At 48.7% G+C, this 19,787-nt stretch overlaps 2 protein-coding genes across 3 annotated transcripts in view; both read right to left on the bottom strand.

Annotated features, from left to right (window-relative positions):
- The window catches only part of LOC103697425 (putative protein phosphatase 2C 33), a 34,499-nt gene extending 24,833 nt beyond the window's left edge, over positions 1–9,666 (bottom strand). Inside the window, exon 1 of one of the 2 annotated variants that reach the window (XM_039118905.3) lies at positions 8,332–9,666. In XM_039118905.3, coding sequence (XP_038974833.3) covers positions 8,332–8,595 — 264 coding nt within the window. In that variant the 5' untranslated portion in view covers positions 8,596–9,666. The other variant, XM_039118906.3, reaches the window with a different exon arrangement.
- A 1,634-nt stretch (positions 9,667–11,300) lies between these two features.
- On the bottom strand, positions 11,301–18,897 carry LOC149753683 (uncharacterized). The gene is made up of 3 exons (XM_089930364.1): positions 18,687–18,897; positions 17,985–18,605; positions 11,301–11,345 (listed from the first exon to the last, which is right to left on the bottom strand). Exons 1-3 carry the CDS (start codon positions 18,882–18,884, stop codon positions 11,301–11,303), a joined length of 864 nt encoding a protein of 287 aa, XP_089786490.1. The 5' UTR covers positions 18,885–18,897.
- Positions 18,898–19,787: the final 890 nt, after the last annotated feature.

Genomic DNA, 19,787 nt, shown 5'->3' with positions numbered 1-19,787 from the left:
TCCTCTGTTTGTTTTTTGTGCCGCCTCTTATCTCCTCAACCCGTTCTACTCTAACCCTACAGCATATATATATATATATGTATATATATATATGTATGTATGTATATATATGTATATATATATATATGTATGTATGTATATATATGTATATATATATATGTATGTATGTATATATATATATATATGTATGTATGTATATATATATATATGTATGTATGTATATATATGTATGAACCGGGTTAAAACTAGGTAAAGAAACCAACCCAAATAAACCGGGTTTACATGGGTTTGAAACATAAGAAACCAAATAAAATAAGGAATTTGCAGTTGCTGCTGCATCTCGGTTGAAATCAAGACACGCTCAACACCATCATCATCACAAAATAAAACAAATTACCAATCCACACTCTGAAAATATGTTTATATTTCAAACCGCCACTACGGTGAAGACAGCAAACTAGAAATTCAGTATATAACAGGAGATTACAAAGTTTTGTTTTTTCTTTTGCTCACAAACCCAAATCCCCATACACCCTATTTTCTTTCCTCTATTTGTTTTTTGTGCCGTCTCTTATCTCCTCAACCCGTTCTACTCTAACCCTACAGCATATATATATATATATGTATATGTATATGTATATGTATATGTATATGTATATGTATATGTATATATGTATATGAACCGGGTTAAAACTGGGTAAAAAAACCAACCCAAATAAACCGGGTTTACATGGGTTTGAAACAGAAGAAACCAAATAAAATAAGGAATCTGCAGTTGCTGCTGCATCTGGGTTGAAATCAAGACACGCTCAACACCATCTTCATCACAAAATAAATCAAATTACCAATCCACACTCTGAAAATATGATTATATTTCAAACCGCCACTACTTAGAAAGTTCAAGATGGTCATGTAGATTTTATAGCCATAAAGCAAAGAAATTGCTTTCCTAAAACAGCAGCCTGATCTGATTCAAATAACTAAACAAGTCATATTCGGAAAACATGTAGAGATCAGAAAGTAGATTAGATACAAAGAGCTAGCATGATATGTGTGAGAACCTGGAACTGGGCCCGGTCCACTTGACCGGCCCAGCCACTAGATTCGGCCTCACGTGCATCGCACGTGAGGGTGCACTGTGAGGAGGGAGATCCATCCCGAAGTAGATGGGAACTTCCGTTTTAGGGCATCTTTCTCCTCTCCTTTGAGACCACCCGAAGAGGAGCTGCCAGACCCCAAGTCCCCTCCTTCCTTGGGCAATCTTCTTCCTCATGCAGCCACCCGAGAGCGGGAGAGGCCGTTGAAGCCCGCTCCTCTTTGGTTCGGGAGGTTCTTTTCCTCTGTTTGCCGCCCTGGATCTTCGCCGGGGCTGAGGTAAGGTTCCTAGCTTCACCTCCTTGTTATACCATTTGAAAAAAAAAAGAGAGAGAAAGAAAGAAGAAGAGAGGGAAGAGGGGACTTACTTGTGTGCGGCCGCAAGTGTCGCCAACGCTGCTGGTCCCCGCCGCGGGCTCTTCCTCTCTTGAGCTCTCTCTCTCATCCATGGAAAGAAGAGAGGGTCAGTCGCCGCCCTCCCGAGCCCTCTCTCCTCCATGGGATGGAGAGAGGGCTGGCCACCGCGAGCCGTGGGCACCGCCGGCCGGCCGACCGTTGGCCTCAGGCCGCCCCCACTCCCGAGCCTCTACATAGGGTCGCGCCTCTCCCTCCATGGTCACGGGAGAAGAGGGGAAGGGGAGAAGAAAAAAAAAAGAGAGGAGAGGAAGCTTCTGGAGAAGAAGAGAAGAAAAGAAAAGAAAAAGAAAAGAAAAGAAAAAGAAAAAGGAAAGAAAAGAAACAAAAAGAAAAAAAAGAAAGAAAGAAAAACAAATGATAATAATAAAATAAAGGGAGGATGGTTTATGGGCATGAACCCGAACCCGGGGTGCTAGACACTTCTGCAGAGTCGGCCTTGGGAGAATGTTAAAATTTAAGTTTAATATATATTGTGATAAATTTTAAAATAAAAATATGATTTTTGGATATTAGGTTCTGCGAGGAATTTGTGAGATTAATTGGATTTGTTGTGGATCGCGTTCGATGTAAGTAATGAACTGACTTTTCTAGACTTTTCATTTATATAATATTATTTTTGCATCGAATAAATTGTTAATGAATTTATATGTGATTTATGAATTTTACGAGATGATGATTTAAATGAAAAATAGATATGTGAATTGAAATAATATTTTTCGGACTATTGTTATATTTATTGTTCTTACATCATATATGCATATTTAGATCAAATTATAATATATCTATTATGTTACAAAAAAAATTTGATGTGCATCAGATTTGGATCTCTCAGCCTGACTATATTCTGGACCCCACAATTGGGGGTTATGCATTGGCAATTCTGACCCCACCATAGGGTATAAGTGTGGTATTCTGGCCCACTCCGCAGGGTATAAGTGTGGTATTCTGGCCCACTCCGCAGGGTATAAATGCGGTATTCTAGCCCACTCTACAGGGTATAAGTGTGGCTCTGTCTCTGGCTTAGCCACAGGATATAAGTGTGGTCATAGTTAAACGCTGTTGAGTTGAATGTGATTTATCTCGAGTCGGATTTATAATTATATATACGGATATTTGAAAGATACGGAATTCAATGGATTTCTGTTCGAAAAGGAATTGATTATGTCATTATGCTGATTCGTTGTAATTTGTATTTATATTTTATGTTATTATATAAATTATCTAGTTAAGTTATTTATTATTTACTGGGCTGTTTAGCTCATTATACAATTTCTTGTTGTTTTCCATATTCCAAGAACTAATCTATCGAGGTTTCAAAATGGAAGAGCAACTAGAAAGATTGTAGCACAAGCTATTTTTGAATTGAACTGTCATCTTGGACAATTATTATGATTGTTAGACATTGCAATGTTTTGTTATTTAAAGAACTAAGTTTTGCATGTTGGTAAATTTATTGTTCCGCTGCATATTTAGAACTGTGAGACTTTATGATTTGAATTAGTCCATGGAATAAGATTGCATTTATTTAGATGAATTATTTTAGATTTATATAATTGATATATTTGGTTAAGATGCCTTGCATGCTCGTAGGAAGATTTTCCTACGGGTGTGCGGCAGTTGGCGCGGACCTCCGGCTCGTGATCTCGGGTCGGGGGCATGACAACTTAAGTGGTATCAGAGCATGAATGGATAAATTGTAAGATAAGAAAATCTAACATGACATGAGTGTAGGTGGGTAGACACTAGGGATATTGGGACGTTAGTTTATGATGATTGTAACAACCATCCTATATACTTGTAATTAACTGGTAAGCTTATTATTGGCATGCTGCTATCTGATAGATATAGATCAGGATGCCTCCACATCGGATGAAAAAGATTACTTGCGGAGCTACTGATATGGCACCAAACCCGCAAAATGGCAGCACACCCCAACAAGTTGGTAACTGTTGGCGGAGGCCTGAGGGGCCGAGTCAACGTTGGCGGAGGCCTGAAGGGCCGAGTCAGTCCTGCCGCCTGCCAACATGGATGCGCTGGAGGAGTAGGGCGGGTTATACCACTAGGGGGTCCCTGAACCCACTGGCGAGGCCCTGTCGGAGTCTGGAGTCGGGCGAGGCTTAGTCGGAATCGACTCGTGGCGCTATGGGCCCCTGCGCTAGTTTAAGAAAATAAAGTTGCGCCTTCACTAACACCTGCGGGTTTTGGTGTAATGGTAGCGCTTGATCCTGACAATTGGTATCAGAGCCATAGGTCTCGAGTTCGAAACCCAAGCATCACGTTGGGGGGGATTGTTGGCGGAGGCCTGAGGGGCCGAGTCAACGTTGGCGGAGGCCTGAAGGGCCGAGTCAGTCCTGCCGCCTGCCAACGTGGATGCGCTGGAGGAGTAGGATGGGTTATACCACTAGGGGGTCCCTGAACCCACTGGCGAGGCCCTGTCGGAGTCCGGAGTCGGGCGAGGCTTGGTCGAAGTCGACTCGTGCCGCTATGGGCCCCAGCGCTACTTTAAGAAAATAAAGTTGCGTCTTCACTAACACCTACGGGTTTTGGTGTAATGGTAGCGCTTGATTCGGACAGTAACATCCCTCAACAGGAGAGAGTTGTCAATCCTGCTAGTAATACTCAGAGAAGACAACAAGAACCAGGCTTAGGCCAGGTTATGCAGACTTTAGTTGGTATGATCCAGATGCAACAACAGATACAACAGCAACAGGTTCGACAACAACAAACGTCGTTGCACCATGCAAGACGAGGAGAGCAGTACGAGCAGCGTAGTAATATAGTTGAGTTCAAGAAGCTGGCTCCTCCAGCCTTCAAGGGGACTATGGAGCCTTTGGAAGCTAACAATTGGCTTACAGAGATGGAGAAAGCGTTCGCCGTTCAGAGATACCGGGACGACAAAAATATTCTTTAGGTATCATACATGATGTAAGGTGAGGCATTCAACTGGTGGCGGATGTTGAAACATAAATATGAGCAAGACAGGGAGCCACTCACTTGGAAAAGATTTCGAGGAGCATTTTATGATAAGTATTTTCCTCGGAGTGTAAGGATGCAAAAAGAGCAGGAGTTTATTCATCTAAAGCAAAGGAATATGACCGTTGCAGAATACGAAGCTAAATTTACCGAGCTAGCTAAATTTGTTCCAAAGTTAGTCGAGGATGAGCTAGATCGAGCGCATAATTTGAGATGGGACTAAAGACTGAAATTAGAAAACAAGTCGTACCTTATGAATTGACTACCTATACAACTGTGGTAAATAAGGCTTTAATAATTGAAAGGAAAGTTAATGATGAACGATTGGAGAGAGAAAGAAATCAAAAGAAGAGGAACAGGTCAAATGAATTTCAGGGGCAAAGCAATGAAAACACCGAGAGTTCAAACAAGAAATCAACAAGTGACAACCCTAAGCAGATGAATAGCAATAAATGTTCCAGATGCGGTAAGGCTCATGCTGACAAGGATTGCCATTGGAACATCGGTGCCTGCTTTAGATTCGGTAAGATAGGTCATAAAATTACAGACTGCCCACAAAGAAACGAGAATAGATCTACTCAGGCAATGGAAGAAAGCCGGGGCCAAAGACTCGAGAAAGAGTATTTGCACTTACACAGGCTTCTGATGTGTTGACGACAGGTATTAATCTAGTCCCAATATTTATTTCTATTTATTGTCTAGCCATGCCCACTACTTTTTGTTAGACAACTTATTATGCTGCTAGAAAAGATTAAATAGTTACTTAACATTTTTTTTGGATTAATTGTCAAAAGAAGAATATGAACTTTTGAATTTCGAAAGTGTTCACACGAATTAAGACATAATAATGAATGTACCACTAAGCAAGTAATTCTAGAAAAAAAACCTAAACTTGACATGAGTATGTTGAGGTTTAAATTAGAGTGTGCAGAGGAAGTATGGTGAATGAAATTATTTGACATTGGTCAGACGAGACGACTTTGATTTGAAGAGTGTTATGACTTGATTTGGAAGAAGTATTCTCTACTCTTGAACTGCATGTACGAAAATTTCATAGACAAAATTTCTTTTAAGGGGAGAAGGATGTAAGACCTGGAATTGGGCTCGGTCCACTTGACCGACCCAGCCACCAGATTCGGCCTCACATGCGTCGCACGTGAGGGTGCACTGTGAGGAGGGAGATCCATCCCGAAGTAGACGGGATCCTCTGTTTTAGGGCGTCTTTCTCCTCCCTTTTGAGACCACCCGAAGAGCAGCTGCCAGACCCCAAGTCCCCTCCTTCCTTGGGCGATCTTCTTCCTCGTGCAGCACCCGAGAGAGAGAGAGGCAGAGAGCCGTTGAAGCCTGCTCCTTTTTGGTTCGGGAGGTTCTTTTCCTCCGTTTGCCGCCGGAAAGAAGCCGTCGGATCTTCGCCGGGGCTGAGGTAAGGTTCCTAGCTTCACCTCCTTGTTATACCATTTGAAAAAAAAAAGAGAAAGAAAGAAGAAGAGAAGGAAGAGGGGACCTACCCGTGTGCGGCCGTGAGCGTCGCCGATGCTGTTGGTCTCCGCCGCGGGCTCTTCCTCTCTTGAGCTCTCTCTCTCCTCCATGGAAAGAAGAGAGGGTCGGTCGCCCCCATCCCAAGCCCTCTCTTCTCCATGGGACGGAGAGAGGGCTGCCACCGCAAGCCGCGGGCACCGCCGGCCGGCCGCCGGCCTCAGGCTACCCCCACTCCCGAGCCTCTACATGGGGTCGCGCCTCCCCCTCCATGGTCACGGGAAAAGAGGGGAAGGGGAGGAGAAGAAAAAAAAAGAGAGAGGAGAGGAAGCTTCTGGAGAAGAAGAGAAGAAAAGAAAAGAAAAAGAAAAGAGAAGGAAAGGAAAGAAAATAAAAGAAAAGAAAAAGAAAAATAAAAGAAAAGAAACAAAAAGAAAAAAAATAAAGAAAAAAAATGATAATAATAAAATAAAGGGAGGGTGGTTTACGGGTATGAACCCGAACACGAGGTGCTAGACACTTCTACAAGGTCGGTCCTGAGAAAATGAAAAAATTTAAGTTTTAAATATATTGTGATAAAATTTAAAAGAAAAATATGATTTTTGGATATTAGGTTCTGAGAGAAATTTGTGAGATTAATTGGATTTGTTGTAGATCGCGTTCGATGTAAGTAATGAACTGACTTTACTAGACTCTTCATTTATATAATATTATTTTTGTATCGAATAAATTGTTAATGAATTTATATGTGATTTATGAATTTTACAAGATGATGATTTGAATGAAAAATAGATATGTGAATTGGAATAATATTTTTCGGACTATTGTTATATCTACTGTTTTTACATCATATATGCATATTTAGATTGGATTATGATATATCTATTATGTTACAAAAAGAATTTAATGTGCATCAGATTTGGATCTCTCGGCCTAACTATTTTCTGGATCTTACCAATTGGGGGTTATGCATTGGTAATTCTAACCCCACCACAGGGTATAAGTGTGGTATTCTGGTCCACTCCGCAGGGTATAAGTGCAGTATTCTGGCCCACTCCGCAAGGTATAAGTGTGGTATTCTGGCCCACTCCGCAGGGTATAAGTGTGGTTTTGTCTCTAGCTTAGCCACAGGGTATAAGTGTGGTCATAGTTAAAGGCCGTTGAGTTGAATGTGATTTGTCTCGAATCGGATTTATGATTATATATACAGATATTTGAAAGATACGGAATTCAATGGATTTGTGATCGAAAAGGAATTGATTATGTCATTATGCTGATTCGTCGTAATTTGTATTTATATTTTATATTATTATATAAATTGTTTAGTTAAGTTATTTATTACTTACTGGGCTGTTTAGCTCATTATACAATTTTTTATTGTTTTACAGATTCCAAGAACTAACCTATTAAGGTTTCAAAATGGGAGAACGACTAGAAGGATTGTAGCACAAGCTATTTTTAAATTAGGATTTATTTAAGTTGAACTGTCATCTTGGACAATTATTATGATTGTTAGACATTGCAATGTTTTGTTATTTAAATAACAAAGTTTTGCATGTTGGTAAATTTATTGTTCCGCTGCATATTTAGAACTATGAGACTTTATGATTTGAATTAGTTCATGAAATAAAATTGTATTTATTTAGATGAATTATTTTAGATTTATATAATTGAGATGTTTGGTTAAGATGCCTTGCATGCTTGTGGGGAGAGTTCTCTACGGGTGTGCGGCGGTTGGCGCGGACCTCCAGCTCGCAATTTCAGGTCGGGGGCGTGACAATATGAATCTCTCCTAGTCTAAGAAGCTATAAATCAATCTCCATATATTTCAAGAAAGACTAATACGAATTGCGATAGCAGAATCCAGTGGCTCAGCAAAATAAAAGTGCTCCACTGATAGCATTAACGAGAAGAATCTCAAACATTCAACACTAATTATTGTAGAAGAGAGAAGAAAATGAGAGGAAATAAAGAAACCTCCCAAATTTCTCAAATAGTATATGCAAAGGACCCTAATATAATACAATCTTAAAGCAAAGTGTCTCCAAAAATAATTATAACAAAATAAGCATGATGAAAGCAGAAATCAAAAGATATTATAGCAGTGGTATACAAAACCCAAGGAATGATTGGCTGGATAGCCGGAACAAAATCTCTCGCTCTATCTTATCTATGTCCAATGGAAGTAAATCATTCCCTCAAGCCCAAAACAGAAAACAATAAGTGACCACCATAAAACGGAAAAGCTTGTTAGGTGTTGAAAGTTCTTCAAATCATAACTCGGCATCATCAAGTGAATTATGAAAATTCTTAACATGATAAGGATATTGCGCGGAACAACGATACAAATAAGAGCTCAGGAAAACGAACCTCCCACACAATCATAGCATCCTGGTTGAGCCCCTTCTTGCCCTGCTGGGTAAAGAGCGAGGCAACGCTGCTGCCCCCGTTAAGGAACATCCTCCCGGGTATCCTGTGTAGCTGCTCCTCCCTGCGGGTGTCGAAGGAGGATCGCCGGGATCCCTGCCGCTTCCGCGACCCCTTCCGGGGCTGCTTGGCCCCCGACACGGGAGATGACGGGGACAACGGGCTGGACGAGCTGCTACGCCCGTCCGACCACAGGCAGGACCCCATCCGGAGGGCCCTAATTATATCCAATATGCACTCCAGACCAGCCAGGCAGCCGAGCCTCCCGTTTTCTCCCGACGGATCCGTCGATACCCCCCTTTCTTCCCCCGCTGTCAAGCCTTCTACTCTCCGCCCGCCACAGCCGACGGCCGCCCTGTCCGATTCACCCCAATCCGATCGACGCCGGTGGAAGAGCCAGAAATTCTCAAAGGCGAATTGTTTTTCAAGCAAGCAAGAAAAAGCAGATTCCTTGGGCCATCTCCAAGTAATGAGACAAGAGGACTGGATGGAATCTTCTCTCCCTGTTTCTTTTCCCTTTATTTATTTTCCTCCACAGCTGTTTTCTGATATCCTCAAAAAGCTCTAAAAATCTCCACGAAAGATGATCACGCCCACCTCAAAAAACCATTAAAAAAAACCAGCCGACCAAATAAACGTTCAAGAAAGGCAAAAATCAAAATACGAAATAGATCTTGGACCAAATCCAACCACATGGAGCTCTTATTAAAAAAATGGAAAGAAGTATAACAACAAAAAGAGGTATCTATCTACTTCCGCTCCTCCTACAAGTCATCTACCCTTCCTTTATAAATATATACAGCCTTTTGGTGGAAGAATGAATAAATTCTTGAGGATTACGCGACAAGACAACAATGGAGGCCACCGAAAAATGAAAAAAAGGAATCCAAAAGGATTGCTGGAGGATCGAGAACGAAAATTAGGGATCTAACAAGCAGAGGATTTAACGGAGGGGAAGGAGGAGGAGAAGAAAGCGAGTTTCCTGGGCTTTCCAATTCTCGCTCTCTGCGCTGCTGCTTGACCCGATCCACGAGATTCCATTCCGCCTCTCTGATCTCCTTTTCCCGGCTTCTCCAATCCCGTGGCGCCCTTCGCCTCCCCTCCCCTTTTTTCGTTTCTTTCCTTTTCCTTGCCCCTTCTCTCTCACCACCCCCTTTTTTTTGGGGCTAAGACTCACCCCCACTTTCGTCTTCTCGTGCCCCCGGCCTCTTTCTCACACACGGCTTCCCCTCCTGTTTATCCCTCTCTCTCCTCTCTCCTCTCTCCTCTTGCATGCCTATTTTTGACATGCTATGTGTTTATATTGTTTTATTGATTAATTAAGTGATTTTCTTTCTCTCTCTCGTGCACGCAAACCGTGCAAGGCTGGACCCAGAATCCCAATTTTAGATTATTTTCCAACGTGATTACGTAAATACTATTTTTATTTTTTTTATTTTTATTTTTCTCCCACATGCCTCTGTCTATTTGTGACTTTATATTGTGGTTGTTTTTTTCTCCTCACTCATCTATCTGGAAAAGGCGATCCCCATGGGCACCTGGACCCCGTGTCGAAAATTTATCCTCAGATTACTTTTTTTGGAAAAAAAGAAAAGGGCCGGGTTGGCCAACGGATATGGTCACAGTGTAGCGGGATTGGGCTGGGATATTCTTACGCCTAGAATCACGCCGCTAAAATCAGCGTGATTTTAGGCGCGAAGCAAGGTGAGAATATCTATACTGTCTGAAACCGCGAGTTAAGATAAATTGAGTTGATGCGGGCTAAGCTTTGGAGTGCACAAATCCTGCAGAAAATTCAGTCTAAAATAATTATGATTTATTATTTCTTTATGAACGGATATGGTTATATGTTATCTCTATTTTGTGTTTATATATTAGTTATGTTTATCCTTATTATACTATATATATTGATAATTAGTAATGCCTTGCATGTCACGAGGATTCAGGGACCAATTTGACCTTGGACCAGCATTCTAAATTTAAAAAGATGTATCATCTTGGGGCAATCTTAATAATTTAGATCCATTGGAATTTTTTGAACAAAATATTCGAGATTGTTGATCTGCATTGGTACCAACCATAGTCCATACAAAGAGCCAGCCAATCAAAGCCTACCACAAAGCCCGTGAATCGACAACCTGAGTTTGCCACATGGCAAATTTAGAAGCATGCGGATGACTCTTCAAATATCAAAAACCCCTATAGCTAGGGACACTTTGGTTATGATCTTAGTAATTTTCGAAGTCACGCCAATGAGCCAAGCGGAGCATGACATACATGTGAAACGCCGCGCCTGATTATTAGACCATATGGAGGCCTGCCAATCGCAGTTCACCCATATGCTCAAATTTCTAGGCAACAGGCATTCGCCTTCACCAATACAATCCACTCTCCTTGTCCGAATTTCAGGTAAGTGCTATGGTGCCCTGATAGATTATTACACTGTCATCCATTGAGAACCTTCTTTATTTTCTAAATATCGTCCTGACATAGGCATTGGAGGGTCTACCGCCAAATATACTTTGAAAAAAAGACTTCTTCGTCTTTATTATTTTAGTTCGGAGCTTAGTCGCAGAGGAAAACCTTGGACACACTCCAAATTGTAGCCTCATACGACCCGAGTAGCTCACCATCAAGCCCTTCAATATCTATCCTACTCGGCGCTTGAGCCAAGTCGATTCTCAACAACAACAGATTGGTACTAGAGGAAGAGCCAATAATCCTATTGTAAGAGGTCTCACCCTAGGAATCGAATAGTTCGTGGCTATAAAGTCTTGAAGGATGCAACTAGCACCTTCCAATGCATAACCAAATACACCAAAAGAGTCTGATGGCCTTTATAGAGCCCGCAAAAAGCTTCACCCCCACTGGAACCATAGGCAGCACCAGTGGTAACTCTTAAGCAGTTCTAACTACTCATGTGGCAAGTTCAAGATATGATTATTACTGTCTAGAACCTGTAGCAATCAGCCACCAATCAACATCAACAACAATAGGCTTGCAAGCTAAGCTGTCATGAAATCTCGATGCAGTCGGGCCATCTCTCTCCTCGAAGTGACGCAGTCGAGGATGGGTGTTGTTGGATTTTTTGAATAAGGGCTGAAACTCTCTCATCCTTTTTTTTTCTTTTCTTTAGCAATGGCGGGTAGGTGTTGCCCAAGGTGACAAGCCAAGAGGGGGGGGTGAATTGGTTTTTCTTAATTTTTAGCTATCTTACTTTAGTCAATTGATGAGTTAGTGAAATTAGAACAATGCACAATACAAACACACAAGAAATATAGTGGTTCGGTGCTCTCCTAAGCACCTACGTCCACTCCCCAAGCGACCCCTTGGGAATTCACTATAATTCCGCGGATTACAGTTGGATTATTTTCCGGGCTCACAATCCAAAAACCTTTACACTTTGGTTTTCCGGGATCACCAAGAACCTATGTTGGTTTTACGGGCTCACCAACGAACCTTCACAATTAGTTTTACGGGTTCACCAATAAACCTACACCGTTGGTTTTGCGGGCTCACCAACAAACCTTTACAAGGTGATTAATAAAAAGAAAGAAAAAAGTTGAAGCTCCTAGATGAGCAAATATAACATATATAAGCTACAAAGAAGAGTTTAGAGAATAGTTATCGCTTGATGAGACTTCTCTCTTCTTTGTCAAGAATGCTTCACTCTTCAAGGGTGGATGGAGCTCTTAATATCTCTTGGAATCTGCTCAACCACTTCCTTTTGACTCTTGAATGAAGCACTTGGATGAAGAAGATTAGGGCACTTGTCTTTCTTGTGTAAGCTTTGATATTTTGCTAAAGAATATTTCCTCTGATGAATAGTATCACTTTAAATAGTTTCCTTCATCCATTGGACAAGCCCCAATGGTTAGAATTCAAAAACTAGCCGTTACTCACTGTTGGGAGGTCAAAAAGTACTTCTACAGAACTAGCCGTTATGCTTCTGCCCGTGCTTGGGTCGACTCAACTTTTACTGGGGTCGACCCAACTTTCACTTGGGTCGACTCAACTTTTACTGGGGTCGACCCTCTCAGAACCACAGAACCTTGCATTTCAGCCTTCCTTCACTTGGGTCGACTCAACACCTTTTTGGGTCGACTCAAGGTTCAGTTGGGTCGACTCAACTTCCACTTGGGTCGACCCTCTCAGGGTTTCCAGAGAACCTATTTTTGAATGTCATTGCCTTTGGTTCGACTCATGTTAACTTGGGGTCGACTCAAGTTTCATTTGGGTCGACCCTCTCAGGGTTTCTAGAGAACTGTTTTCTTAAGGCTTGAGGATTGGGTCGACTCATCCTTTTCTTGGGTCGACCCAAGTACTGTTCATCCGTGCCATTTTTGCAGAAGTGTGCCAGATGGTTTCTTGATGTGCCGGGGTCGACTCAATCAATCTTGGGGTCGACTCAATCCACACTTTGCTGCAACTTAAGGTTAGATTCATCCATATAATCAATGAAATAACCTTTAAGCAATTTTGAATATATGTCATGGTAGTGCTACATACTCCAAACAATGAAAATTACTATTGTCCACTTAAGAGTATGTTTCACTTGAAACTTTGCCAAATTAGAATTTAGATTTTACTATCCCTTTTCTATCACAAATTTTATCTCATTAATAATTATTGAAATACATCTTAATCTCATTATACTAATGTATCGAGAGTGACAGACTTATTAATGATGTATCGAATTAACTTGTAACATATTCTTAATTATTGTATTTGTTACGGGGGAACTTAGCCACCATGCCCCACGTGACTAGCACGCGCGCCCGGGAAGACTACGGCTGCCCCTTGATCCAGCAATCCGACCTCGGGTCGGATATCTTCGGCTCCGCAGCCCGACCCCGAGTCGGCCGCCCCTTGATCCAGCAATCCAACCTCGGGTCGGATATCTTCGGCTCCGCAGCCCGACCCCGAGTCGGCCGCCCCTTGATCCAGCAATCCGACCTCGGGTCGGATATCTTCGGCTCCGCAGCCCGACCCCGAGTCGGCTGCCCCTTGATCCAGCAATCCGACCTCGGGTCGGATATCTTCGGCTCCGCAGCCCGACCCCGAGTCGGCTGCCCCTTGATCCAGCAATCCGACCCCGAGCCGGCAATCTCTGACAACAACAGACTGTTCCTCTGAGGCACGCCACGGCCCCCTGCTCCACTACTCCCTGCAACGGCCGTATCCGACGCTGTTTCACGATCCCCTGTAACAGCCGTACAAAGCGGAACTCCACTACGCCCTGCCATAGCCGTACCCAGCGCTGCCCCACGACGCCCTGTAACGGCCATGTCAGTGGCAACCCCATCGCGCCACACGATGACCAATCCCCAAAAGAACCCCCCAGCCTGGTATATATGCGGCTGGGGGGGAAGGGGGAGGGTAAGCAAGATTTTCCAGAGTATCATCTTACCTGCTACCTCTCCTTCTCCTTCGATCTTCCCTAACTTGATCGTCGGAGGGCCCCCACTACCCCGGTGGTGGTGCAAGGCTTGCTTGCAGGTTCCCCGGCGGAAGGTGGAGCGCAACCGAAGCAATTCCAAGGGAACCCCGTTCACACCGCTGTGCCAATCGTTCTCGGTTTGAACCCCCAGCAACAGTTGGCGCTAGAAGGAGGGCCCGGATCTCAGAGCGATCGTAATGGCACGGCGAGGTGGTCGTGGAGCTTCCAATGCTTCCGGTCGCGGGGCCTCTCACGCCTCTGGCCGGAAGGCCGCTGCATCTCCAACACACTCTCAGCAACACTCCACCTCCCCACCGCCCGTTCAGACGGTCGAAGCCGCCCAGTTCGACCAACTAACCCAACAGGTTTGCACCCTCGCGGAGGTGGTGCAGAATCTGCAGGGTGCGATTTTCCGGGCACCGCAGCGGGCTCAGGAGCCGCCGCGGCCTGAGCATTCGCCTGTCCTCCTCAACCCGCGCTCCTTCCTCTCCCATGGGGATGAGCGCCGGCGCGAGGAGGATTCTCGAGCACGCTCCATTCTGCCGGGACCCTCCCACCGGAGCTGCGCGGGGTCCGAGAGGCGGGCCCGGGCACGTTCCCAGACCCCCCAATCCTCGAGGAACCCGCGCTCCAGTCGGTCCCCCTCTCGCCGCTCCTTGTCTCCCACCCACCGGTCGCGCTCCCTGGACCGGCGGGTGGACGATCTCCACCGACAACTCCAGGTCCTGAAGGGCCATTCCAAAGATCCCTTCGCCGACTTAGAGATCTCCTCCCAGCCGGCGCTTGCCTCGAGGATCCTGCGGACCCCGAATCCGCCGGGGTTCAAAATGCCGGCGATCGAGCCCTATGACGGGGCGGCGGACCCGCGGGATCACGTCGAGAGTTTCAGGACCCTTATGCTCCTCCACGGAGCATCAGATCCCCTTCTCTGCAAGGCTTTCCCGGCAACCTCCGTGGCCCGGCGAGGGCATGGTTCGCCGGGCTGGAGGCTGACTCAATCCGGTCCTTCGACCAGTTCACTCGCCTCTTCGTCACTCATTTCGCCGTCAGTAGCCGGCGGCGACTGGTCTCCGACTCCCTCTTTGATGTCCGGCAAAACGAGGGAGAAAGCCTGCGGGATTATCTTACCCGCTTCAACAGGGCTACGCTGGAGGTCCGGAGCCTGAGTCAGGAGGTAGCTCTTTCAGCCCTGAAGCGTGGCTTCCGGAAGGGCAGACTCACCTTCTCCCTGGACAAACGCCTGCCGCGGAGCTTCCCAGAGCTGTTGTCCCGGGCGAACCAGTATGCGGACGCCGAGGAGGCGGCCGCCCACCGGAGCAAGGAGGCCGCCGAGATCCCTCCAAAGCTTGGGAAGAAAAGGCGGAAAGAGGCACGCTAGAGGAGGAGCCCGACGCCCCAGCGTCGGCGCAGAAGCCCGTCGCCGGCGAAGAACCACGGCGCCCCACGCCCTCGTTCTCCGCCCCGACATTTCAATCGGTACACCCTTCTCCTGACTCCCCGGGCCAAGATCCTTATGGAGATCAAGGGGCGGGAGGACCTCCCGGCCCCGAGATAGATGCGGAAGATTCCTGGGAAGAGGCCCTCTCGGGCGTACTGTGAGTACCACCGAGACCACGGCCACGACACGGAAGACTGCTTCCAGCTTCGGGACGAGATCGAGGCTCTCATCCGCCGGGGGCGTCTCGGTCGATATGTGAGCGACCGACGTCCCCCGGCAGACCCGCGTCCGGCCGACCCGGCTCCTCCGGGGCCTCGGGAGCAGAATCGACCCGTTGCGGGCGTGATCCACACTATCACTGGGGGCTGCCCCCGACCCGTGAGGAACGCAGGGGGCTCGACGGAGGCGTCGGGGGCGGGCGTCGCAAAGAGGCAGAGGGTCGGCAACGTAATCACTTTTTGTGATGAGGATGTAAAGGGGGTTCAGACCCCCCACGATGACGCCATGGTAATCTCCCTCACCATGGCAAACTATGATGTAAGGCGTGTTCTTGTGGATAGTGGAAGCTCAGCTGATATCTTGTTTTACGAGGGCCCTTTTGTGGGACAAAACCGTGAGGGCAATCCCCCCGTCAGCGCTGGACGCGCGGGCCGGAAACGTCTCCCTCCGTCAGCGCTGGATGCGCGGACCGGAGCGCCCAAAGCGGACAATACCTCGTGAGGGACGCGGTCTCTTTCTGCTCGGCTCGGTTGGGACTAAGGCTGTTGCCGGGGTGAAAATCCCGCAACAGATGGTGCGCCAGCCTTGGCCGACCAACGAGCGGAATTCCCCGAGGCTCGGCCCTCGGATGCCAGGCTAACCCGATGATCATCCCGGGAGCAGACTAGCCTGAAGCCCCGACCGGTCGCCTCGGCTTGCGCCAGCCTTGGCCGACCAACGAGCGGAATTCCCCGAGGCTCGGCCCTCGGATGCCAGGCTAACCCGATGATCATCCCGGGAGCAGACTAGCCTGAAGCCCCGACCGGTCGCCTCGGCTTGCGCCAGCCTTGGCCGACCAACGAGCGGAATTCCCCGAGGCTCGGCCCTCGGATGCCAGGCTAACCCGATGATCATCCCGGGAGCAGACTAGCCTGAAGCCCCGACCGGTCGCCTCGGCTTGCGCCAGCCTTGGCCGACCAACGAGCGGAATTTTCCGAGGCTCGGCCCTCGGATGCCAGGCTAACCCGATGATCATCCCGAGAGCAGACTAGCCTGAAGCCCCGACCGGTCGCCTCGGCTTGCGCCAGCCTTGGCCGACCAACGAGCGGAATTCCCCGAGGCTCGGCCCTCGGATGCCAGGCTAACCCGATGATCATCCCGGGAGCAGACTAGCCTGAAGCCCCGACCGGTCGCCTCGGCTTGCGCCAGCCTTGGCCGACCAGTGGAAGAATTTCCTGAGGCCCAACCCTCGGATGCCTGGCCTAGCGCCGGAAGAATTTCCTGAGGCCTAACCCTCGGATGCCTGGCCTAGCACCGGAAGAATTTCCTGAGGCCTAACCCTCGGATGCCCGGCCTAGCGCCGGAAGAATTTCCTGAGGCCGAACCCTCGGATGCCTGGCCTAGCGCCGGAAGAATTTTCTGAGGCCCAACCCTCGGATGCCCGGCCTAGCGCCGGAAGAATTTCCTGAGGCCTAACCCTCGGATGCCTGGCCTAGCGTCGGAAGAATTTCCTGAGGCCCAACCCTCGGATGCCCGGCCTAGCGCCGGAAGAATTTTCTGAGGCCTAACCCTCGGATGCCTGGCCTAGCACCGGAAGAATTTCCTGAGGCCCAACCCTCGGATGCCCGGCCTAGCGCCGGAAGAATTTCCTGAGGCCGAACCCTCGGATGCCTGGCCTAGCGCCGGAAGAATTTCCTGAGGCCCAACCCTCGGATGCCTGGCCTAGCGCCGGAAGAATTTCCTGAGGCCCAACCCTCGAATGCCTGGCCTAGCGCCGGAAGAATTTCCTGAGGCCCAACCCTCGGATGCCTGGCCTAGCGCCGGAAGAATTTCCTGAGGCCCAACCCTCGGATGCCTGGCCTAGCGCCGGAAGAATTTCCTGAGGCCCAACCCTCGGATGCCTGGCCTAGCGCCGGAAGAATTTCCTGAGGCCTAACCCTCGGATGCCTGGCCTAGCGCCGGAAGAATTTCCTGAGGCCTAACCCTCGGATGCCTGGCCTAGCGCCGGAAGAATTTTCTGAGGCCTAACCCTCGGATGCCTGGCCTAGCGCCGGAAGAATTTCCTGAGGCCTAATCCTCGGATGCCTGGCCTAGCGCCGGAAGAACTTCAAGAGTCAGGAGTCGGCGAGACGCTACCAAGAGTTAAGAAGAGGAAGGACGAAAGTGAAATGAGGAAACACTCTGTTTGCATTAACTTTCGTTGCATCAGGGCCGAGACCCATACAACATGGCAAAACGCCAACATACAAAGAAAAGAACAAAGAAAAGTACAGAGAGTCAGTTTGGAGGAACCCCTGAGTCGGGAACGGCGAGCACGTCCACGAAGGGTGGGGAGACGGTTGGAGAATTGGCAGGCAATGGCATCGGAGGGGAGTCGAGGAGGGAGACCCCACTCAGGTCAATTCCGGGGTATTTAGCGGACACTCTTGCCAGGCCTTCATCGAAGCCTAAGGCAAAGGAGTCGGACCCCGCGTCCGACATGTCACGGATGAACTCGGCGGACTGACGATAGGCCTGTACCGCCTGACGCCCGATCTCCACGCTCTTCTCGGCCAGCGCAGCCTCCGCTCGCTCCGTAATCTGAGCTTTCGCTTCCATGACCTTCGCCACAATCCGGTCGTCCGCCTCGGAGGAGACCCTCAGCAGATCGGCCCGAGCCTCCATGTGCCTCGCCTCGGCAGCGACGCGAGCAGCCTCAGCCTCCTCCAGGCGCGAATGAAGCTCCTGGTTGCTCGCACGAGTCCCCTCCAAGGCCGACTCCAATTCGGCCAGCTTGGCTTCAAGAGATCGGGTTCGGTTGCGGGCGTTGTCGGCCGACTGCTGGGCCTTCTCCCACCTCTCCCGGAAGTCGGCAGCCTTCCGGGACTGCTTTTCGGCCCGCTCCTCCGCCTTCCTGATCTCGTTTTCGAGACCCGAGGCAACCTTGAGTTGCTCCTGAGCATCCAACAGTTGCCTCTCGAGGACGGCGAAGCCGAGTGCCCGCTCTTCGGCCACCTGGAGCCTCGTTTCGAGGTCCCTGGTCGTCCTCCCCGCCGCAGCCTGGCCTCCCTCCTCTACAGCTTTCAGTCGGCTCTCGGTCCTCGCCAGAAGCCTCGCCTGTTCCTCGTGGCTCTCCTCCAGGCGGATCATGTACTGGGCGAGCTAAGAGATAGGAAAAATGAGAGCGTCAGACGGGGATCAACAGAGCCTATAAACGACGAAAGCGACCAAAAGAACACTCACCGACATGAGACAGACGCAGCTGGCAGCTCCGACTTCAGGGATGCTCATCTGCCGGACCTGCCTACGGTCCCTCTCCAGCAGCACCGTCTCGACGAGGTTTCGGGCGCCGGCGAAAGTGAAGGCCGACCCCGACTTCGCCCCGGAGCCGGACGGTGGTTCTGCAGCCTTACCCTTATCCATCGCTTGGGAGAGAGTCATGCCAACCGTGCGCGGGGCAGGGGCCGCGCCAGAGATCGACAGGGTCCCGCTCGGCCGGGGCCTCGGCGCGCCCTCCCTTCTCGTATCATCCGAAGCCGACCGAGTCGAAGATCGGGCTGGGGACCGACTGCGTCCGACCCGGCCGCCCCGGGCGCGCTCGGATGACACCTCCGGAAAAACGATAGTCTCATCACCGGAGGGCTGATACGGCATCAACTGTCGGTCCGAGCCCGCGGCGTCCCCCTGATCGGTGGGCCCGGACCCGTCTGTCGGCGTCGGAGCCGCCTGCTGGCGGGGCTTCTTCGCCGGTGGGACCCCGCTCGGAGGAGTCCGTTTCTTCCTCCGGACCGCTTCCAGTAGGGACGCCCTACTAACAGCCATTGCCTTGTCCGACTGCATGACGTCGTCGATTTCTGCAAAAAGGACGAGATGGTTAGAAACTAAGAAACCGATGGAAAGAAGAAAGGAAAGAGGAGAAAAGAGCTAAAAAAGAAGAAGTGGTGGCGGGCTCACGGTCGGTGGGGACCGAGCTCAGACCGACGTTCACCAAGGCATCCTCGGAAATGAGGCTAGCCACCGGGGGGAGCCGGCCCTCGGCAACCAACCCCCTCAAGACGGCGACGCCATCGGACTCCTCCCTCGACAACCTCGATAGGCCGATCGGGGACTTCATCGGCGTCTCCCAGGTTGTCCCGATTCCCCAAGAGGGATCTACGTCGATGAAAAAGAAGCGCTCCTTCTAGCCATGAATGGAGGAAGGAGCCTCCTTGACGAGGCCGCACCCTTGCCGCGCCGCAAAGCACCACCACCCTCTGTCCCGGGGGTGGCCGTTCAGGCCATAGCATTCCCAAAAGACGTTCAGGGTGGCGGGAACCTCGTGCATGCGGCAGAGAACCTGGAAGG

The sequence above is a fragment of the Phoenix dactylifera genome, chromosome 4 (assembly GCF_051530095.1).
Source record: "Phoenix dactylifera cultivar Ajwa chromosome 4, Ajwa_hap1_PhDact_Kaust_v1.1, whole genome shotgun sequence".
NCBI classification, from domain to species: domain Eukaryota; kingdom Viridiplantae; phylum Streptophyta; class Magnoliopsida; order Arecales; family Arecaceae; genus Phoenix; species Phoenix dactylifera.
This window is presented reverse-complemented; position numbering and strand designations above follow the sequence as displayed.

Bases quoted from the DNA above. Each gene is read 5' to 3' on its own strand.
- LOC149753683 (XM_089930364.1), bottom strand. From the start codon at position 18,884: ATGACTCTCTCCCAAGCGATGGATAAGGGTAAGGCTGCAGAACCACCG. The intron at 18,606-18,686 runs GTGAGTGTTCTT...CCTATCTCTTAG, and splicing joins GCTGCGTCTGTCTCATGTCG to CTCGCCCAGTACATGATCCG. The intron at 11,346-17,984 runs GTACAGGCCTAT...TGATTGCTACAG, and splicing joins TGGAGATCGGGCGTCAGGCG to GTTCTAGACAGTAATAATCA.